This window comes from Heliangelus exortis, chromosome 1 (genome assembly GCF_036169615.1).
Source record: "Heliangelus exortis chromosome 1, bHelExo1.hap1, whole genome shotgun sequence".
Taxonomy (NCBI): domain Eukaryota; kingdom Metazoa; phylum Chordata; class Aves; order Apodiformes; family Trochilidae; genus Heliangelus; species Heliangelus exortis.
This window is the reverse complement of record NC_092422.1, coordinates 66,459,326-66,478,301: the sequence shown is the minus strand read 5'-3', so window position 1 is coordinate 66,478,301 and position 18,976 is coordinate 66,459,326. Positions and strand designations below refer to the sequence as shown.

At 39.4% G+C, this 18,976-nt stretch overlaps 1 protein-coding gene across 3 annotated transcripts in view; it reads left to right on the top strand.

Moving 5' to 3' along the window:
• The window catches only part of SLC9A7 (solute carrier family 9 member A7), a 76,810-nt gene that overhangs the window by 53,102 nt on the left and 4,732 nt on the right, over nucleotides 1–18,976 (top strand). For 2 of the 3 annotated variants that reach the window (XM_071746761.1, XM_071746772.1), the window contains exons 13-16: nucleotides 4,421–4,480; nucleotides 8,965–9,028; nucleotides 11,510–11,592; nucleotides 15,065–15,170. In XM_071746761.1, coding sequence (XP_071602862.1) covers nucleotides 4,421–4,480; nucleotides 8,965–9,028; nucleotides 11,510–11,592; nucleotides 15,065–15,170 — 313 coding nt within the window. The remainder of the gene's footprint in view (nucleotides 1–4,420; nucleotides 4,481–8,964; nucleotides 9,029–11,509; nucleotides 11,593–15,064; nucleotides 15,171–18,976) is intronic. The other variant, XM_071746783.1, reaches the window with a different exon arrangement.

Sequence of the window (18,976 nt, the reverse complement as noted above, 5' to 3'; positions counted from 1 at the left end):
TGTAAGCGAGGGAATTCTACGTAGGAGGTATTTTAGAGAACTGCATGGGTCTGCCTACAGCTGCCTCATGGCAGTGTTTGGGGCCGTGCTTTTTTGAGCCCACACTTAAAATCAGATTTATGCCAGGAGGTGGCAGCCTTGTGCAACTGATCGAGAATTTTACACTTGTTTCTGATGAAGTCTCTGTGACAGAGTCCTTTCTGATGGAAAGCAAGGAGTCCCGTCTGATCTTGCAGATTTAAGAAAGGGGTAAATTAGTTTTGAGCTTAATTTTAGAAATATTGCCAACCCGTTCGGGCCAGTGGAAGAGACAGGCAGGAGGAGATGAAGATGAGATGCTGTCCCAGTGCCTCAGCAGCACACAGTATGGTGTTGAGGCAATCCTGAGGCTGTGCAGAAGGTAGCTTGTCCATGGGATGCCTGGGATGCTTTCTGAGCCTTGGCGCTCACCTGTTAGGTTAAATTGCAATATTCTAGAAATAAATTGTGCTCACATACAGGATTGTGCAGCAGAAAACAAGTTAAAAGGAAGTTTGCTTCCTAGATTAAGTGAAGGGGCTATGAAACTATTGCCATTTGTGTGTTAAACATCAGGATTTGTGTGGAGTCCTAGACGTCCAGCTCTGGTGTGGAATTCACACCAGGTGTATCCTTGTTGACTTTTGCCTGTGTGGAAGGAGAGATGGAAAGCCAATCAGCCATTACAAAGTGCTCATGAAATAGTGGGCCTTAACACAGTGTGGAGGTGAGGAGAAAAATAGGATGTGCTTTAATGAAAAGTAAACCAAGCTGGCTGTCCCTTTAGGCTGGTTTAGCTTGTCTGGTCATTGTGTGGCAGGGTGGCATTGATGTTATCCTGTGGATTCTGGGCTGCCCATCAGTGGGGTTTCTTGGTGACCCCTTCAGTTGTTCCCATGGGCTGCAAAGGGCTGAGCTAGGAGCTGCAGGCACATAGCTGTTGTACTGGGCGAGTCAGAGGAGCTAAGACAGGTTTCTTATTTAAGATTTTGCCTGTATGATTGAAGTAGAACAGTACCAGAGAGCTGACTCCAGCCAAGGCTTTCAACCTGGCTTGGAACTATGGGGGGGCAACTGTACAAATGCAAGGGGCAGTGCCCACATAAGGGTCCAGAATTGCTTTGCTGTGGCTTAGAGACAGAGGCACAAGCCTCTGGCTGCACCATCAATTGCACAGCAATTGGGATGCACATTTTGTTCTTTACTTCTGGTGGTCCCTTCTCTCCCATGATATGATAAAAGATGGAGAGGCTAAAATGAAATTTAAGTGTTGATGAAGTAAAAAGCAGTATAAGGAGAAAAATAGGTTAAAATGCCCTCTGCCTCCCCTTGCTCTCTGTTCTGAATGTTTTAAGAAACCAAAAGAATAGAGACCTTTCCAGGTAGCAGATGTTGCCAGTGTACCATGATCCACTGACCAGGCTTAAATGTACAGTTTAAGTAAATGTAGCACAGACTTAATTTTATTTTACTACTGAACTGGTTGGGAAAGAACTGGTCATGACAGCAAATTTAAGTAAAAAATAATGAGATCTTGAGATGCTTTTGGTTTCTGCCACTCAATGCTGAGCAAGTTAAAAGTTAACACCAGAAACTGGAGCTAAAGCCATGATGTCATGTGTTTGAATTTCTTGGCTGTCTATGAGCGAGACAAATCCGGGCATGGGAGTGGTAAACAGTTTCACTTTTCTAGCTGTAGTTATTTTTTTCTTAGAAAGTAAAGCATGACTTGGATATTAAAAATAGTCTCATCCTTTGAGACTAAAACGAAGAAACATTTTCCTGCCTGAAGTTTTAACAATTTCAGCAAACTCAAGACCTCTGTAAATCAAAACCATTGGCAAAGTTACTCTTTTTTAAAGAGTAGCTGACTTACTATTTCCTTAATCTGTCACAGGAGAAAAGGGAACTTCTAGCATTTGTATTGCGAAATAATGTTTTTCCCACTTCTCATTAAAGGTTATTTACCAAGTTCTTCTCATGTTGAGTGAAGCAACACATAGAGCAATGCCTTCATCTCCTTCATGATCCATTTCAAATGAGGAAGTTTGTGTTTATTTTCATGAAGTAATTTCTTAACAACCTTTTTCTAAATCGTAAAGCATTCTTTCTATTTGAAATATTCTAGGTATCTTTCTACCATAAAAGTTAAAGATTGCAGACAGTGTCAGCTCAGATATTTAATGCCTTATATCTGACTTTGCAAATGCAATCTTTTTCAGAGCTTTCTATTAAGTGTTTTGGGGTTTTTTTTGTTCATGTTTTGTTTTCCTTTAAATGAGCAAACTGAAAACGAAATCTGGAAATACATAGCTGCTATAGGAACTCCCTGACTATCCAGGATGGTGGTAAAACTGGTGTCTTGGTGGCAGTCTCAGAGGTCCAGTGATAGAATGTTCATTTCTTGAATACCATGCCTCAGTGTGCTGCCATGGGAGCAGTCAAGTGTTGGTGCTGGGATCCAGCCTTGTGTTATGTTCTGGACTGCAGTGGGAGATGCCTGATAGAAGGTTTCATCCTTCTGTTTTGCAGACTGTTTTCCATTAATCTGTAACTTGCATCCTTCCCCTCTTTGCCTTCTAGCTGCTCTCTCCTTCCCCTGCAGACACGGGTACTGTCCCTTGACCCCTGTTTCTTTCCACCATATCTTTTTCCTACACTGTTTCCTCTGGTAATCTTTCCCTTTTCTAGTTTCTCCCATCTTCCTCTTCCTTTGCCAGTCTCTGTTTTCTCATTATCAGCCTTGAGTCTCTCTCAATGGAGGTAGAGTGCAGTCTCCAGACCTTCAGCCTCACCTCTCTGGGTCTTTCCCTTAGTGGGAAAGGGAATGCCTCCTCTTTTGAGTGTCCAGCAGTAACCATGGGAGATGATTCCTTGTCTCTGTTTTTGTGCTCTGAAACATATCAATTCACACCAGAGAGGAAAAAGGGTGGGGAAGGCCCTGACCCTGCAGAATTTGGGTTCAGGTACATCTAGAGCACATGGGTGATATGGGTTTGACTGCTAAGCTCTGGCAAGCCTCAGCAGGCAGTTTCAGGAGTTTTGGTTAAGTCAAGTAAAGAAATGCCCAAAGGCACCCTAAAACCAACCTGAAACAACTTATCTAGGTTTTTTTTAGGCATTGCAGTGAACGTTTATTTTTTTTTAATATGGTAGTGGGAATAATCTTCCTCAGACATCTTCTGGGAAACAGTTGAACTCTTCCAAAATAGCTAATTTTTTTTTAAAAATACTGTACTCATTTAGACATGTGGGAAAAGTTCTGAACTGTATCTCAAAGATACAGCAAAGCAGAGAATTCATAGAAGGAAGTTATTAGGCAGTTTTTAATATTAGTTTTTCTTGCATATGCAAAGCTGTCTCAGTGTTGGCCTTTTGGAGCAGAGTGCTCTGACCTAGAGCTTGTGTTGTTGTGGGAGAAGAATTATGGAATCAGGAATCCAAAACAAATCTATCCAAAATCTGGTATTTTCTTCAACCTTCAATGTGCATGCTCTTTATAGCACAAGCTATGGTATTAAACATTTGGTTCATGAAGATGTCAGCCTGCAATCAGGCTGTGTACACCTCTTTTTTATGTGAAGCCTCTAATAATTTTCTTTATTTTATTTCACATGAGCAATATGTGTTCATGTAGTATGCCTTCTTGGAAAAACAGGAAAAAACCTCACAAGCTGCTAAGGACTGGACTTGAAAAATATTAGAGACCAAATATACTTTCACTTGTGTTTTTCTTTTTTTTTTTCAAATGTACAATTCAAAAAGGTAAAGCAAGAACTAAAAATATGCACTCTGATATGACTGGAGGTGAATTATGTGAAAGACTGTTAGTCAGCTGTTTGTCAAACCAATGGCATGATTTAGTCCTTAGTACCAGTTGTTTTGGACTGCTCTAGGAAAATAGTTTGGAAACTCAACATTACTGATGACCTCTTTTATATATGCATTAGCTTTGTGTGATTACTTTCTCTACTGACTTTTTCCTATTTTCCTCTTTTTTCCCACTGTGTGCAGGTCTGAAGTGGTAGGATTTGTATTAGAGCAACTCTGTTTCTGTGTAGTAGCTCTCTTGAGAGCAAGAGAATCTGATTTTTCTAGGGGAAGTAGCCTGTTATGAACACAGGAGGGTTTTGCCAGCCAGAATCTGAAGGAATGAAGAATATTACTGGACATACTTATCATAAAGTTCTCCTGTTGTTAATTTTTATGATTTTTATCACTTTGTCATTGTTCTGTCATTCTCATTTTTTTCATCTTTTTTTATTGGGTAGAGGTTTTTTGTTGTTTGGGTTTCTTTGTTGGTTTTGTAGTTGTTGCTTTGCTTTGTTTTGCTAGGGAGCTCTGTAAAGCTATCATCTCATGAGCATTTTGTTACTCACATTACATTCTTGTACTGTACCAGAGTTGGTGACCGTGTTCCATCGGTGGAAGAGATGAGTGAAAGTCGCTGGCTGTATTTCAGGTGACACTGTGCTTTTCTTGATACCAAATTAACCTGGTGCTTGTCTTTCTTCATCTTTATTACACTAAGTGTGTTCTCTTTTTCTATACTCTGGCATGCTGCTGCTGCTGCTGCTTCTTTCCTGCAGAGTGCTGTAGGTGTTTGTCAATTCTGAGTCTATTCTCCTGAGCTGGGAGAGCATGATCATATATCAGGTCTTTAGATTAAAAAAAACCAAACAAAGTAACCACAAAACATCACATCCTTTAACTTTGTGTATGGGTAGTAAATGAAGAAAAAAAAAAAAAAAGTTAAAAATTAATATCTGGCCTGGGAGTATTTGAAAGCTGAGAGATCATGGATGCAATTCTATGATCCTTAATCGCACAGGTATTCTTAGATTTTCCTTGGGGTTATTTCATATAACTATTCAGTTTGGAAGGAACTTAACAGGTGATTTAGCCCAGCCTCTATGGGTATATATTTAAAAAGTATAGAATTATCACATTGCGTTATAGGAAGATGCTAATAAGAGTGGAGATAAAATAGAACCCTGGTCTTCTCCACTTAATGTTTTTTAAAACTGATCGTGGATGAAGAGAGAAGAAAAAAATAACTGGCATCTATAGGGGAATGTGGTTTTGTATGTTCATGTGTGTTAATATGTATATTCAGAATTTTTATGTACAGAAAAATCTTTAGGATGGTTCAATGTCAGTTTCTCAGCAAACTAGTAAATTTGCTAAAGTTGCAGATTGTACAGAGACTCTCAAAACTATTATGTATTACAGCCCTTCTTGGATGTTGCCACAGTAATTACATGTGCTAGAATGTAATAAAGCCTGGTATTTTGGTAACTTGTCATCTGTGCATTTCAGGCCTTGGAAAGGTTTTTGAAGTATCAGAAGAAATTATTCCACCCATTTTAAAATGATGTAGTGGAGAACATGAAGCAGTTCTTTCTGCTTTTGCTCTTGGTTTTTTGTTGTTGTTTTTTTTTTTTTTACCGTTGCTTTCCATACATTTAGTTTCCACTTTGCTTTCCACGTTTTTTGTGTGTAAGCCATTTTCTACCACACTGCTTAAATGACTGAATTATACATAGGCTTAGTATTTGAGGAATCAAATCTAGTAACTGATTTCCTGTGTGTGATGCTGGGGTCATTGCTGCAGAGTAAGGACCAAGGTCAGGAGTGCTGCTCTGGTATTGGGTGTTACAAGCTCAGTGGTAGTTTCTTTGCTATTACAGAGTTCTTAAAGCATGAAAAGCCTTTGATGCCTTAAAAACAAAACAAAAAAAAAGACCCCAGAGCTTGCTCACCTGCCTTTCAGCTAGAAGTATGAGCAAAACATCAGTCACTAGCAGGGCCACACTCTGTGTCCCTGATCTCTTAGAGGGGATTTGCATAAATGAACCCAGGAACAGTTTTTCTTAATTTAAAAGCTGATTAATAAATGATAGCTGATATCAGCCTTTACAGCATGTTTAAATTATGTGAAATATTTTTCATGTACTTAAGGTTGTGAGGTGAATTTTTTTCGTTTAATCAGCAGAAAAAAATTATAGTGAAGACATACCTACATCAGCTTTACTTTTACTTCTAATTATGGAAGTAGTTAAGTTAGGGTGAAGTAACTTAATGTTTTGAGTGCTTCACTGTAAAGAAGGCTGGGAGATATTTGACTGGGTTTTGGTATTGTTTTGTTTCAGATGATAAAGATGAGACTTTCTTAGGCATTTGGGAAGAGGGCCTACACAAACCTAGTTGTCATAATACCAGGGTGTGTGTGCTTTGAAACTTAAACAGGCAAACCAAAAAAAATTAAGATTCCTATGCAATTCAGGATAAAGTAGGGAATGAGACCCACTATATGCTGGTTGAAAGATACAAAAAGTAGTCGTGGGAATTCAGAATACTAAGGTATTTTGTGTTGATCTGTGAACTGAGAAACACACTTTGAAACATGAACTGGAAAAAAAAAAAAAAAAAAAAAAAAAAAAAAAAAAAAAAAAAGAAGAAGTGATTAATGGAGAATAATTAATTAGAAATACACAAAATATAAATTCACCTGAATCACAGAATTTTAGGGATTGGAAGGGACCTCAAAAGATCATAGAACCCAAAAAATAACTTTGCAAAAAAATCAAATGGCCAAATCTGTGATGTACTACTTCAATATTGAAAGAAACATCTGTGCTGAGAAGTTTTTTCTGAAAGTTGAACCATTTTAATACTGAGAAGGTTTCTTTTCCTCTTCAGCACAAATAAATAGTGAACCTGAATTCCTGGCCTGTGGTGTATTCTAACTTGACACTGAACAGTATGGCCATCCTTCTCTTATCCTCCTCTAGGTCCCTTTCCCCTGCCTGAGGGCAGTTACAATCCCTAAAACAAATGCACAGCCTTGCAACTCAAATAAAAGCTGACACATTCTGAATTGTTTGGGTTTTCTTGTGTACTGTGAAGTGAATGGGTAGCCCAGTGAGTTGAAACTATTTAAGGAATGCAAGCTATGTGCATCTTCTGGAACAGCTCCATGAACTCCCCGTTTGTAGTGTCAGTCCCACAGCCCTCTGGAGAGTGGTTGTTGTGCACAGGGTGTTGAAACTTCACGGTATGCAGCTGGACTTTGGAAAGCTGCAAATCTTTTGCATTTATTTATATGTGTATTTATAAAGAAATGTGCAATCTTACATATGTTGCCACACTGATCAGGTTTCCTGATGTTTCTTGTCAGCTTTCTGTGTGAGGCTTCACTAGGTAACTAGTTTGTCCACAGAAAACCATCCTTATCATGTCTTCCCTGCTTAGTTATAATTTAGGCAATAACATCTAAGCCCTTGTAACCTTTCAGAGCTCTTGTGTGTGTCATTTAATTTTAGCATGGGTTACAATTCAGTACCCAATCTGTCTGTTCAGTGTCCCTTTAAACTGGTGAAGCTTTTTAGTCTTGAGTGCTGATGGCCAAGTATACCTCCTATGGGTTAAGATAACTCTGTATGTAAAAAAAGAGTGATTAAAAAAAAGGGGAAAAATCCAAGCAGAGGACTGGTTCAGCACAAACTCTATAAGAGGCTGCTGCAGGCTGGTTTTGAGTGGCTTTCTGGAATTTGCCTGGGCTACACTGTCATTTGAGGCCTTGGGTTGGCAGTGAATCCACAAGGATGTCCTAAAACTTTAGTTCAACACCTACTTTTCTTCTTCTATTGTTCTATTAGGAGATGAACTGAAAGTTATTTGAAGGTGCCCCCTTTTAGTTTAATTCATGCAGTCTTCTGTGCCTGAAGATAACTAGTTCACTGCTTGCCTGAGGCAAGCATGTGCCCCTGGGACATGGAAATGATATGGTTTTACTATCAAGGTTCTGTCAGTTTCTGGTGATCCTTAGGGATATTGCATAAACAGAGCAACTAGAAATAGCTGACATGAAATAAAGTCTAGGTAACAAAGAAATTACACTGAACGAGCTCCGTCCCTTCCAAGAGATAGGAAATCACAAAATTTGCTGTTTCAGACAATGTGTTTTTGTTGTTGCATGCATTTTCCTACTCTTATTGTGCAACATGAAAGACAACAGGCCTGAGACCGACAATTTTACCCAGTGTTTGAGGTTGGAGGTCTAGGTTTTACAGGAGAGTACAGAGATAAAGGCATGAATAGGTTTTAAAAAAAAAATCTATTCTTAACAAATAGCTGCCCCCAAAACAGACCAGAAAAACCTGAACATAATTACAAGAATTAGATGACCATCTTGGATAGAAGCACTGTGTGAAAGGGTAGGTCAGTAATAAGATACTCAGTAGCTATGCAGAAGTGAGCAGAGAGTTTCTTATCAACACATAATCATCCCCTATCTCATTATACAGACCCTCCTGCAGGTGGGAGGTGAGATTAGACAGACCTCCTGTTGAGCTATAGTGGCTGTGTTGTGTTAGGTGAATGAAACTTGAAGCAAAATAATATTATGGGTCTTTATAAAGTATTTTTGTTGCTTCACACTGTGTGTTCATTAAAACTTGGGGGGGGAAGTGGCATTTAATTGTATATTTGAGCTATTGTCAGGCCTATCTGGCAGCTAAGTTATTTGCTGTATCAAATATTTAGACTGGGCTTATCCTTAGTCTCTGGTTTCTTGCTGCTGGACACGAGGGGAGTTCTCCACTGAAGAGGATGTTACCTGCAGTTCACCTTTTAAGCCAAAAAAATAGTATTTGCCAGTGTCCTAAAAGAACTGACAACAAAGGTAAGCAGTTGAAACTGATGCTGAGAAGGACATAAGGCTCTTATGTTCAGGTAGTTGCTGCTTGAGTGAAAAAGTACCACGTTTATAGCCATGTACTTGCAGGGATATAATGGACAGCTCTTCCTCAAACTATTCTTACAACCTCTTTGAATGCAGCTTTGCTGGGTGCCTAAAGTGCTTCTAAAATGCATTCTGCTGAACTTACAACATTTGCAACCCTCAGTAACACCACTTGCTTTGTTTTCCTAATGTTTCTGTAGGGTTGGGGTTGACCCAGATCAGGATCCTCCACCTACTAATGACAGCTTTCAAGTCTTACAAGGAGTAAGTAATCACATAACTTCTCTGTTAGGCTGATCTTATTTTATAACCAAAATGGTCAAGAACTGCAGAAGCTATGTGCACAGATTAAACCTTTTTCTCTTAGCTGTCGAGTCAGTAATGCATTTTACTTTTTAATACTCAAGTGATGCCCACCAAAGAACATTGTGGTGTTGGTTAAAATGCTACAATGTTCAAAATTTTCTGTATACATGTATATATAAGGCATCAAAAACCTTCTCCAATCCACTAATACAACCTATATAACAAAGTGTTTTCCTCTTCCCAGACCCACCCAACATGCTGGTTTTAACGTGCTACAATATAAACAGTCCTCCCCAAGTCTAACCCAGAGATAATTGTTCAATTATTGACACCAAATTTTGGCCTTAGAATCAAGGGTTAAGTTTGCTAATCCAATTTCAGCTCCTGCATACTATACCACAGCTGGTAAGATCCCCAGATGGATCTTACCTGTACTACCTGCCACCTGTATGAGGCAACAGGAACCCTAGAAAATTGTTATTTATATCCATGAAACCATTTATGTGAATCTTCAACACAGCTTCCTATGCATCAGTAACAACCTAGGAGTTGATACTTTTCCTTGCTGTTGTCTATTAGCAAACAAAAGTCTAAAGGATGTTACTCATAGCAGAAATTTCAGTTTTCCTAATCTGTAATCTGAATGCCTTCACAGGAGGAGTGAGAAGTCTGAAGGAAAAAAACTAAACCAAAACAAAGAACCATTTCCTGAGACTTCCTCTGTCCAGACCTTAGTTTACACTCTCCCAGAGTACTGCTTGACACTAATTGTTCAGTAGCACAACTTTTTGCTTATGTAGGAACCTGCTTGAGGAAGCTGAATGGCAGGGAAGACAGATGACTTTGGACCAAGAGGATGTGTAGGGTGCAAATGCATGAACTCTGCTTTGTAAATCTTGGATTCTCAGGTGCTGGTGTGTAGGCTGGTGACGGATACAGACATGGGATACTTGCTGTATTTGGGGTTCTTATTAGTGGTTTGCCTTTCTTTTTTTGGTCACAGCTTGTACAGCTAGGAGCTACTTGCTTAGAAAGCACCTTTTTTCATTAAAGAAACTACATTAAGCATCTCTGTTTTTTGTAGGAGCCTGTGTCCAGCACAAAAAATAGGTTCTGAAATGGTGGGTTTGGGGATGAAAAAGTTGAACTTGGTTTTGTAGCTACCTGGAAGCAACCAGTAGGCCAGGCCTCAAAACACCTACAGTGAAGGCCATGGTATTTCATGAAATCAAGGTTAGGAAATGGCATTGTGGTAAGGTGGCTATAGCCAGTGCAGGCTGAGCTTGTCAGTGTTTGAGGAATTGCTTTAAGAGGAAACAGAGCATAACTATTCTGTACTCACTCAGTGTCTGGGTGGAAATAACTTGTTTGCTCTTTTCCCATGTAAACATAAAGCATTTACCCATTTATTTCCCTCCTTAGCTGTGCATTGCATTCCTAATGGGCTCCAATTACTCAGTTCCTATTGGATTCCTTTTTCTTTCACCAAGCCAAGATTACCAGTGTGCCACAGTTAAAGAAAATATATCACTTAGGATGGGGAGGGAGTGAAAACTTACTAAGCTTTAACTCTTGGTGGCTTATGGATTTCTTGCACATTAGAAGTACACAAGGCAATCCCCTCTTGTTCTTTTCCAGTAGTTTGGACGATGATTCATGCAAGATATTCTCACTTCATCTGTTTTCCTGCCTCTGGACAAAAAACAAAAACAAAAACAAAGCAGCAACAAAAGTAAAACCAAATGCAGCTGCAGACCAGCTGGTGCAATGACTTGAAGCACAGCTAGTAGAGGGATTATATTCAACACTGTTTGCATTTCTGGGGTTGACCTAGCACTTAAGAAATCTGCATGACCTTCTTCAGTTGTGGTTTTATATGGATTACCTGTGAAGTATGTTTCTTTTAAGTGTGATGTATTTCATCAGGTTTGGCAGAGTTTATCAGGTATGGTAAATTCTCTTATTCTTCCAAGGAAGCAACAGGCTTAGGGAAAGAACATTTAATAGACCTAGAGTTAAGGAAGCTAACCAAGCAATGAATAGGAATCAGTCTGGATTATTCCAGTTCATTTATCTGGGGAGGGAGGTGAGGACAGGACATCAGTGAGGTTTATTTGTCAGGTTTGGACTTATTTCTATCTCCATTACTTCTTTAGCTGTGCAATAAGCTTTTAGGCTCAGGAAAATTTGGTGGCAGAGGGTTAATTAAGGTAACAGGATAATGAAGAGAGCCTACCTCTCAGCACAGTTATTTCTGGTCTTTTTAGGGGATGTAACCTTTCTCAGTATAATCATGTCTTTAAAAAGCTTTCTTCTGCAATTTACAGTATTAAGTAAATTGGCTTTTTTGAATAGGACGCTGTAATGTGAATGATTGGGATGTATGATTTGGTTGCTTTCTGCCTGAAATAATGGAATGTGTTTTTATCTTATTTTTAGGATGGCCTGGATTCTGAAAGAAAGAACAGAACAAAACAGGAAAGTGCTTGGCTCTTCAGGCTATGGTATAGCTTTGACCATAAGTATCCTTTTGAAAACACAGCTTAGCTTCAAGACGTGAGCTGTTCAGTTTGGTTGGTATTTTTTTTCCATGTACCCATATGTAGCCTTAAGCACTTGGGGAGTTAAACATGAGAAAGATCAAGTATTTGAGAGGTTCAAGGAAAGGAACTGAAGCATGAATTCACTGACTCAGAAGACCTTTCTTTGGTGTGATACATGGTACATCACATTTGCCAGAGGATGAAAACCAGTAAGATGTAGCAGCCAAAGTTCTTTCCTAACACTAAGACAGCCAATAAACTATTTCAGATCCTCTTTTATTTGTTAAAGAAGTTCTCATCTTCACTGATGCCCAGAGTGCATACTGGTTTTCTAGTTCACTGTACATGTCTGACTCCAAGCTAGTTTCTCTGAAGAGCCATCTGCTTTTGTGATGAAGTTCTCTTTGGAAGCCTTTCACTGATACAGGAAGTTCTGGAACTAAAAATCTGTATGTGACCCAACTTCTTCCCTTTAGTATATCCAGAAGTTCTTGAGTGTTAAAGCAGAGTGTGTCCTTGTGTTTGTATAGTACACTACAACCTTCCTGAAGCTCTTATACTACTTAAGCTTCTGAGCAACTTTTGTGTAGCTGTCCTGCTGTTCATGCTTGGTTTTTAAAATCTACTTAGCATATTCTTAATTAGTATATACCAGGAAAGTTTGGGCTCCCTGGAAGTGTTGAAGGCCAGGTTGGATGGAATGGTAAGCAACCTGGTCTTGTGGAAGGTGTCCCTCCCCATGGCAGGGGGACTGGAACTGGATGGTCTTTAGGGTCCCTTCCTTCATTCTGTGATTTGATGATCATACAGGTGCCTCTCCTTAACAGCCTGCACTCACTTAGTGGAAAATACAAAAGGTAATCTTGTGGCTGTGGCAAGTCCCTTATACCCAGAAATTCAAAGGCATTTCAGTTCTTGATTTCTAATTATTTCTGGGGCAGTTAAATATTCATAAGCATCTGTGACACAGCCTTAATCTTGTTGCATTCTGCATCTGAGAAGGGAGTCTCCTAACTGGGGTCTTGTCCATTGCTGGCTGAAACAATAGTTTCCTTCCATGCCTTGTGAATCAAGATTTTCCACTCAGGGAAAACCCAGGGTTTTAGTTGGAAGCTTTTGGATCCTAATAGTTCTTGCCTGCTCAGGGTAAAATCTGTGACTGATGCTGTCAAATGCTGTAGTAGTGGTCCTAAGCCTGGTGGAAGGGTGTGTGTGTGCTAGTTTAAATATTCATAAATGGTAGTAGTTTTCAGTTAACCCTTTGTCTAGTGGCTGGTGTTCACTGTATTGAAGTTAATTTTTGTTATTGAAAGAAGTTGCTCTTGTGCTAAGAGTACAGAAGGATCTGGCTGTGGATGACCACTTTTTTGTTTGGTTTTGGTTTGAGGTTTATTTTTCTTTTCTTTTAAGAGCTGTCTTCTTCCCCTGCCTCTATAAAAGGGATGTGCCCCATGAAAAAAAAAGAGTAGTTGGCAATGCTGACTTCCCCTCAGCTGATGCTAGCATGAGTGCAGTCCACAGCAGCTGCAGCAAGAGTGGGTGCAGTGCTAAGTAAAAGTTTACAGCTTAATCAACTGTTTCACAGAAACTTGAAGGATCCTGTTAGAGCACTTGCTGTTTCAGTAGCAGCTAGCAGTATTTGGGGAAGTTTTCTGTGAAGTCTGTATGAGGGAAACTGACACTCAGAGGCAGAACTAAGTGTATCTTAGAGAGGTAAAATTATGCTTCTGTTGCAAGGACACATTCAGACAAACACTGGCTGAGAGGGCTTAAATTGCACAGGAAGGATGATCTTTAGGATTGACACCAAGTGTCCAAGTAATCTTTTGTTGATGGATTCGCTTGGCTTGTGAGTAGAAAAGTAATTTTGAAGTCTCAAAATTCACCCTTTGCTAGGGAACTTAACTTGAAAAAGATGAAAATATGATGCATTTGGCAGCATGCTCCAATGCTGGCTATAGCCTGCAGAGAGGTCTGTGGATGAATAACTGGGAACCTCATTCCTGTGGAATGCAGAGTTCATTTAATGTCGTGGGCTGTTCCCTGGGTTCACCCACAGTTGTTATACCCGAAGAAAATGTGACTTTGAAGTACCAGATATCTTTGGCTGGATTTGTTTTGTTACAAGTGAGTCACTGCATGCCACAGGGCAATGTGGAGGCTGGTAGGATAGTGTGAGGGGGAAGAGTTTATTTCTTTCAGGGGCTGGATTTAGCCACGCTGTTACTGGAGGAGGGAGGGAGGAAAGTGTGGGCATAATTGTTACATGCTCAAACACACTAGGCCAGGCTCTGCTAAGGGGGAGAGATAAATCTCTGCTAAAACAGACTCTTTTTTAACCCTGTCTTTCCCTAAGCACTGTGAACTCTTGAGAGGAGCAGGGAAACTGTTCACAAAATTGGTTTGATTCTCTCTGTGCTTAAAGGCCCAAGAAGGTATCTATAATACCTACAATATATATTTACATTTAAAATAATCAGATTAGCTTAAAACCAACCAACCAAAAAAAACCCATTAACAACCAAAAAAAAACAATCCAAACCCCCATGATTTCAGGCTATGTTTGGAAGCCTTAGCACTCTCCTCTTGAGCTTTGTTCTTGCATGCTGCTCTGCAGCAGGGACACCTTTCTTGACTGCTCAGTATTTCCTCAGGCATGTCATCAGTCTGGAGTACTAGTGTGAGTGAATATGGATTTATCTGGGGCACTGAGACCAAGCTTATGAGAAGAGGTGTAAAGACACCTTCCTTTCCTATCCCTGTGCCCTCTCAATGTAATGGAAGTAGCATTACTTTTCTTCCACAATGTGTTATATGGTTCTTGCCATACACTTTTTGCCTTTTGCTTTTCTGAGGCTCTGTGTGATACGTGTGTGGGCACTGCAGAGCTGTCTTTGAGGCTTACAGGTGTAAAATCTCTGGTTGCATCTCTGTGGCTCAGTGACCAGCTGGCAGTTCAAGTGGCAGCATTGCTTGGAGGATGTTGGGTGCACAGTATTTCTTTATTTCCCAGCCTTGAGCCACAAAGGCCATGTCACCATGTTGCCTCTAGCTTGCAACCTCAACACCGTGCTCCATCTTCAAAGCAGAAATACCTTTGGACCTATTAATACTAAAGCACTTGCATCTCTGTTTGTTCCTTTAGGCTCCAGAGAACCCAAAAGATTCAGATATTGCAACTGTTAAAAAACTTTAAAGAAGAGAGTTGGCTGGTTGCCCTTGCAGAAAATGTGGGAGTAAAGAGACTGCCCTTGAAAGGATCAAAGGGAAAATGTTGGGGGGAAGGTTTTTTTTTTAATTTGTTTACAAATGCTAACTTTTTCAATAGATGTTTCATATAAAATTATTGTGCAGTACATAAGTCAAAGGCAGAACCACATTTATGTAAAAATGTTGGTTTATTTTCAGGAGTGGTTTTCCAGCACTGATGTGTTTTCCTTAACTGCTTAAGTTATTTAAAGCCAATTCTCACTCACAGTGGCCCCCCGTTAACCACAACTCTGCCCAGCTGGTGTGGCCTGATAGCTCGCTGTCTGACAAGCCCACAGGTTTATGATGTAAGTACAATAACTCAATACTTCTCTGTTTTGTTTTTTATTGATGTAACTTCATCAAAGCAGGATTGTTTGTTTTCTTTTTAGGCAAAAGGTTGGTGTGATACACATATTTCAGGAAAGTGCTGTGTTGTCCTAGGCAGAAAAGATTAAAGGTACTTTCCCCTAGTGCAACAACTTCTGTTAGAAGAAATCAGAGATTATCTTACTGCTCAAATAATACATTAAAAATAACCCAAAATATTTAAGGATATTACAAAATTACAGTCCTAATCAATAAACGGGTTCTTAGTGAATCACTTAAAAATATTTAGTCCCTTTTTAATGTTTTTGGACAAGATTCTCTTCATTTTACTGCTAAGGTTGCATTGAAGACTCTTTCAGAGAAGACACTGAGGCATTTACCCATGCTTGAAAGAAATCTGTGAGAGCATCCCTTCATTGTTTCCACTATGAAATTTGAGATCCCATTTCAGAAACCTTTAATCAGTTACTTATCTCAGTCTAGCAGGTCACTTACTGTCTTTACAGCCATGTCTTGCAGTAATTAATGCTTCTCCTGTTACCTTTACAGAATCCTGATACATGTTATTACTATCTGTACAGCATTTCTGAAATCTACAGCTTTTTATGAGCCACTTGTAAATGAAAGCATAGAACTATGTGACACCACTCAAATTTGTGTGTTCTCTGGAATGGTAACATCTCTGCTATGTTCATATAGACTTGGACCGTATTTCTACTGATCTTTTCCTAGAAAGTTACAGATTCTACTTCCAACTTTGAAACACTTCTGTGCGTTTCTTTCTGGCATCATTATCATCTTACTTTTACCTGGTACTCAAAGAAATTTGAAATGTCTGCTGCCTGTTTGGAGCTGTTAGTAATGCAAGAAATTGGCTTTGCTCCCATCTTTGCAATGCCATGAGAGATCTTAAACCAGATCTAGGCTGGAAGGTGTCCATCAGACCAATTAGCCTACTTGTGTGTTGCCTATGTGTCTATCTAGGTATGATCTTATAAGATTAGTTACCCAGTAACCGAGGATCTAACTGGGCTGAACATGCAAGCTTTGGCTTTCATTTTCTCTAATAGCTGGGCTCTTTTTTGTCTTATTCTTGGTTACTCTGGCATGTGGAAACTTATTCTTTAATTGGATTGGTTCTGTGACACACACACACACGATATGTTAACTTAGTAAAATTGTAAGGCTGCATGTTTTTTAATGTTATAAAGTGTAGAATTCTCACATTGTATCTCTCTAAATATGTTTCAGTTTATTGCTGTGTTAGTCTTACAAAGGAATATAGTTTTGAGATTTTATTCCTAGTTTCCTTTAAAGATTTCTGAACTCTGCTTTATTGCTTTTCATCTATTTGCATAGCTGGCTTTGCTACAGAGCTTTACTACATAATATTATTACTGGCTAAAAAGCTGTGGAATCTTTCTGCATTTCTGTTAAGTTCAAGTGAAGCAACTGAGAGCACCATGTCCGTGGGAGGAAAGGAACTGCTTGGCATGGTTGTGCTTTTGTAAGATATTTCCAGAAAAATTGAGTGGTACATCTGAGAGACTGAAAGACTGAAGACTTTAAACAACAAAAAAGTCTGTAAATACTCAACAGAATGCAATATAAGTGGAAAATGTGTTTCAAAAAGAAGTAGTAAATCCGAAATCTCAGGTGTGTGTCTGAACAGTTCTGACATCAACAGAGAGGAGAAAGAGAAGAAAGCACACAAGCATGTGGCTGTACAACCATATTTAAAATTCATTTTCACTTCTGTAAGTAGGAGTACATGTTTGGGATAAGATGCCAAAGAGGAAGAGTTTAAAGTCTGAATGTCAAATAATCTTATTGCATAGTCCACCTACAGCCAGTTCCTAAGTATGAAATCGTGTCCTCCAAGCTAAACTTTTCATGGTGTACAAGTAAGGTTCTGAGCCAGCATGCAGGGGTGAGGTCCAGTGTTTTTTTCCAGGGCTGTTGCTACCATTCCTTGCTAGTGTTCTCCCACTTCTTTAAGACAGTCTCACGAGGCTCACCATTAAGCATTTCCTACCCAGACAGAATCCAAGTTGGAACTTAAAAGTATGTAAGGCTGCTGTAGTTACAGTGTTTAAAATTATCGTTTTCAAAAATTCACTCCTGTTCTCTCTCCTGCTGTTATGTTCAGTGCATGACCATTTGGCAGGGCTTTCTAATTTATCCCTAACTAAAGTAGCTCCCTTTTTCTTCCTTTTTTTGACACGTCCTTTGAAATTTTTAGTAATTCTGTTTCATCAGCCATTTAAAAGAAACATCTGTTTATCTTGTGCTCTTCATGATGAAGCACTCCTGAGATTGTTTTTTTAATTTTTTTTTCTTGCTTGTTTGTTCAGGCATGTGTTAAGTGTCCTACAGATGCTCCCACCCATTTTTTATTTAAAGTTTGGCTCTTTCACCATACACGAGGTGACAGCTTGGTAGGAAAGTAGAGGGAATTTAATAATCTTTCTAAATATGCAAGCCCAGTGGAGAAACTTAATTTGCAGTCTGCATAAGTCTTAGAGGAGGTAACTCAAAACTGCTAAGAAAACTGTTCAGTCATGCATCTCCCCTTCCCTTTCTCAGTGCTTCTAGCTTCATAGCAAAAATTGTTTAGTTTCCTTGATGAATCTAAACTCAGCTGAGAAACAGGGAGCCTCTAAGCTAAGGTTAATTTAAATCATCAGCTTTAAACTGTAATATATATTGCCATGCACGCTACTTGATGCTTTTCTTTTGGAGCCCCAAGATAAGTAAATTTTGTCACCCGTGATGCCTGTGCTGTGTTCAGCACCAGCAGTGTACATGATGACTACCAGCACTTTGTACACATGGTATGATTTGCATGTGCTTCTTTTTGCACTGCCTTAGGAGGCAATAAAGACTGGCTTTGTAAGCAATAACTCTAAATAAGATTTAGCTGTTTTAAAGTCTCCAGCACGCATCCTTAGGAGCATAAGAGGATTTTACTTCAAATGGGACAGAATGCTGTGAGGTCCCTCAGGGTTACAGTCAGCATATCAACACAAAATCCAATCTTTTATTGAGTTTGGGATTTAAGTCCTTACCCATTCTAGTTTGTCAGTTTAAAAAGTGAAGTTCAGACCTGTGGGTTTTTTTGAGTGAATTGAATCTATTCCTACAGAACTGTAGGGGATTGCAGAGGCCAGTTTAGGGTTATTCTTGGAAGAATTTCAAGTCTCTAGGGATCTACTTGGATACATTTCCTGTCTTTCTTGAAAGAATTGTTCATACTGCATGAAGCACAGTAGGTTTATTCACTCATCCTCTTTGCTTGCAGACATAGCAAATCCACGTACTACATGTACTACATGGGATTGTTCATAAATGTTCTCCAGGGGAAAATATGAAACTAATTGCCTGCTGCTTGTGATGCTGTGTCACAGTGAAATAAATAAGAGGAGCTTAGTTCATACAAGGCAATGTTTGTTCACTGTTACAGAGAGAAGACTGTTTTCTCTGGAACTGATCATGCTTACCTACATGTATGTATAGCTTGGGACAAACCAGGAAAGACTGAGTTAGAACTTGCCATGTGGTATAAAGCCTGTGGCCCTCTCCTCTCAGTATTGTGCTTCCAAGAGCTTTACAGCCTTTTAGGGAAACTCAGGTGTAGTGCACGTTCTTACCTGAGAGGTTCTTGCTGCAAGGACTCTCTGTTACTTGGTATTGTGGAGCCAGAAGAAGGTCTGAGAGCTTGTTGCAGCCACTCTATATGTGGCTCTGGTATTGTGGTACCTCCTGGTGTGCCTGCCTTTCTCTC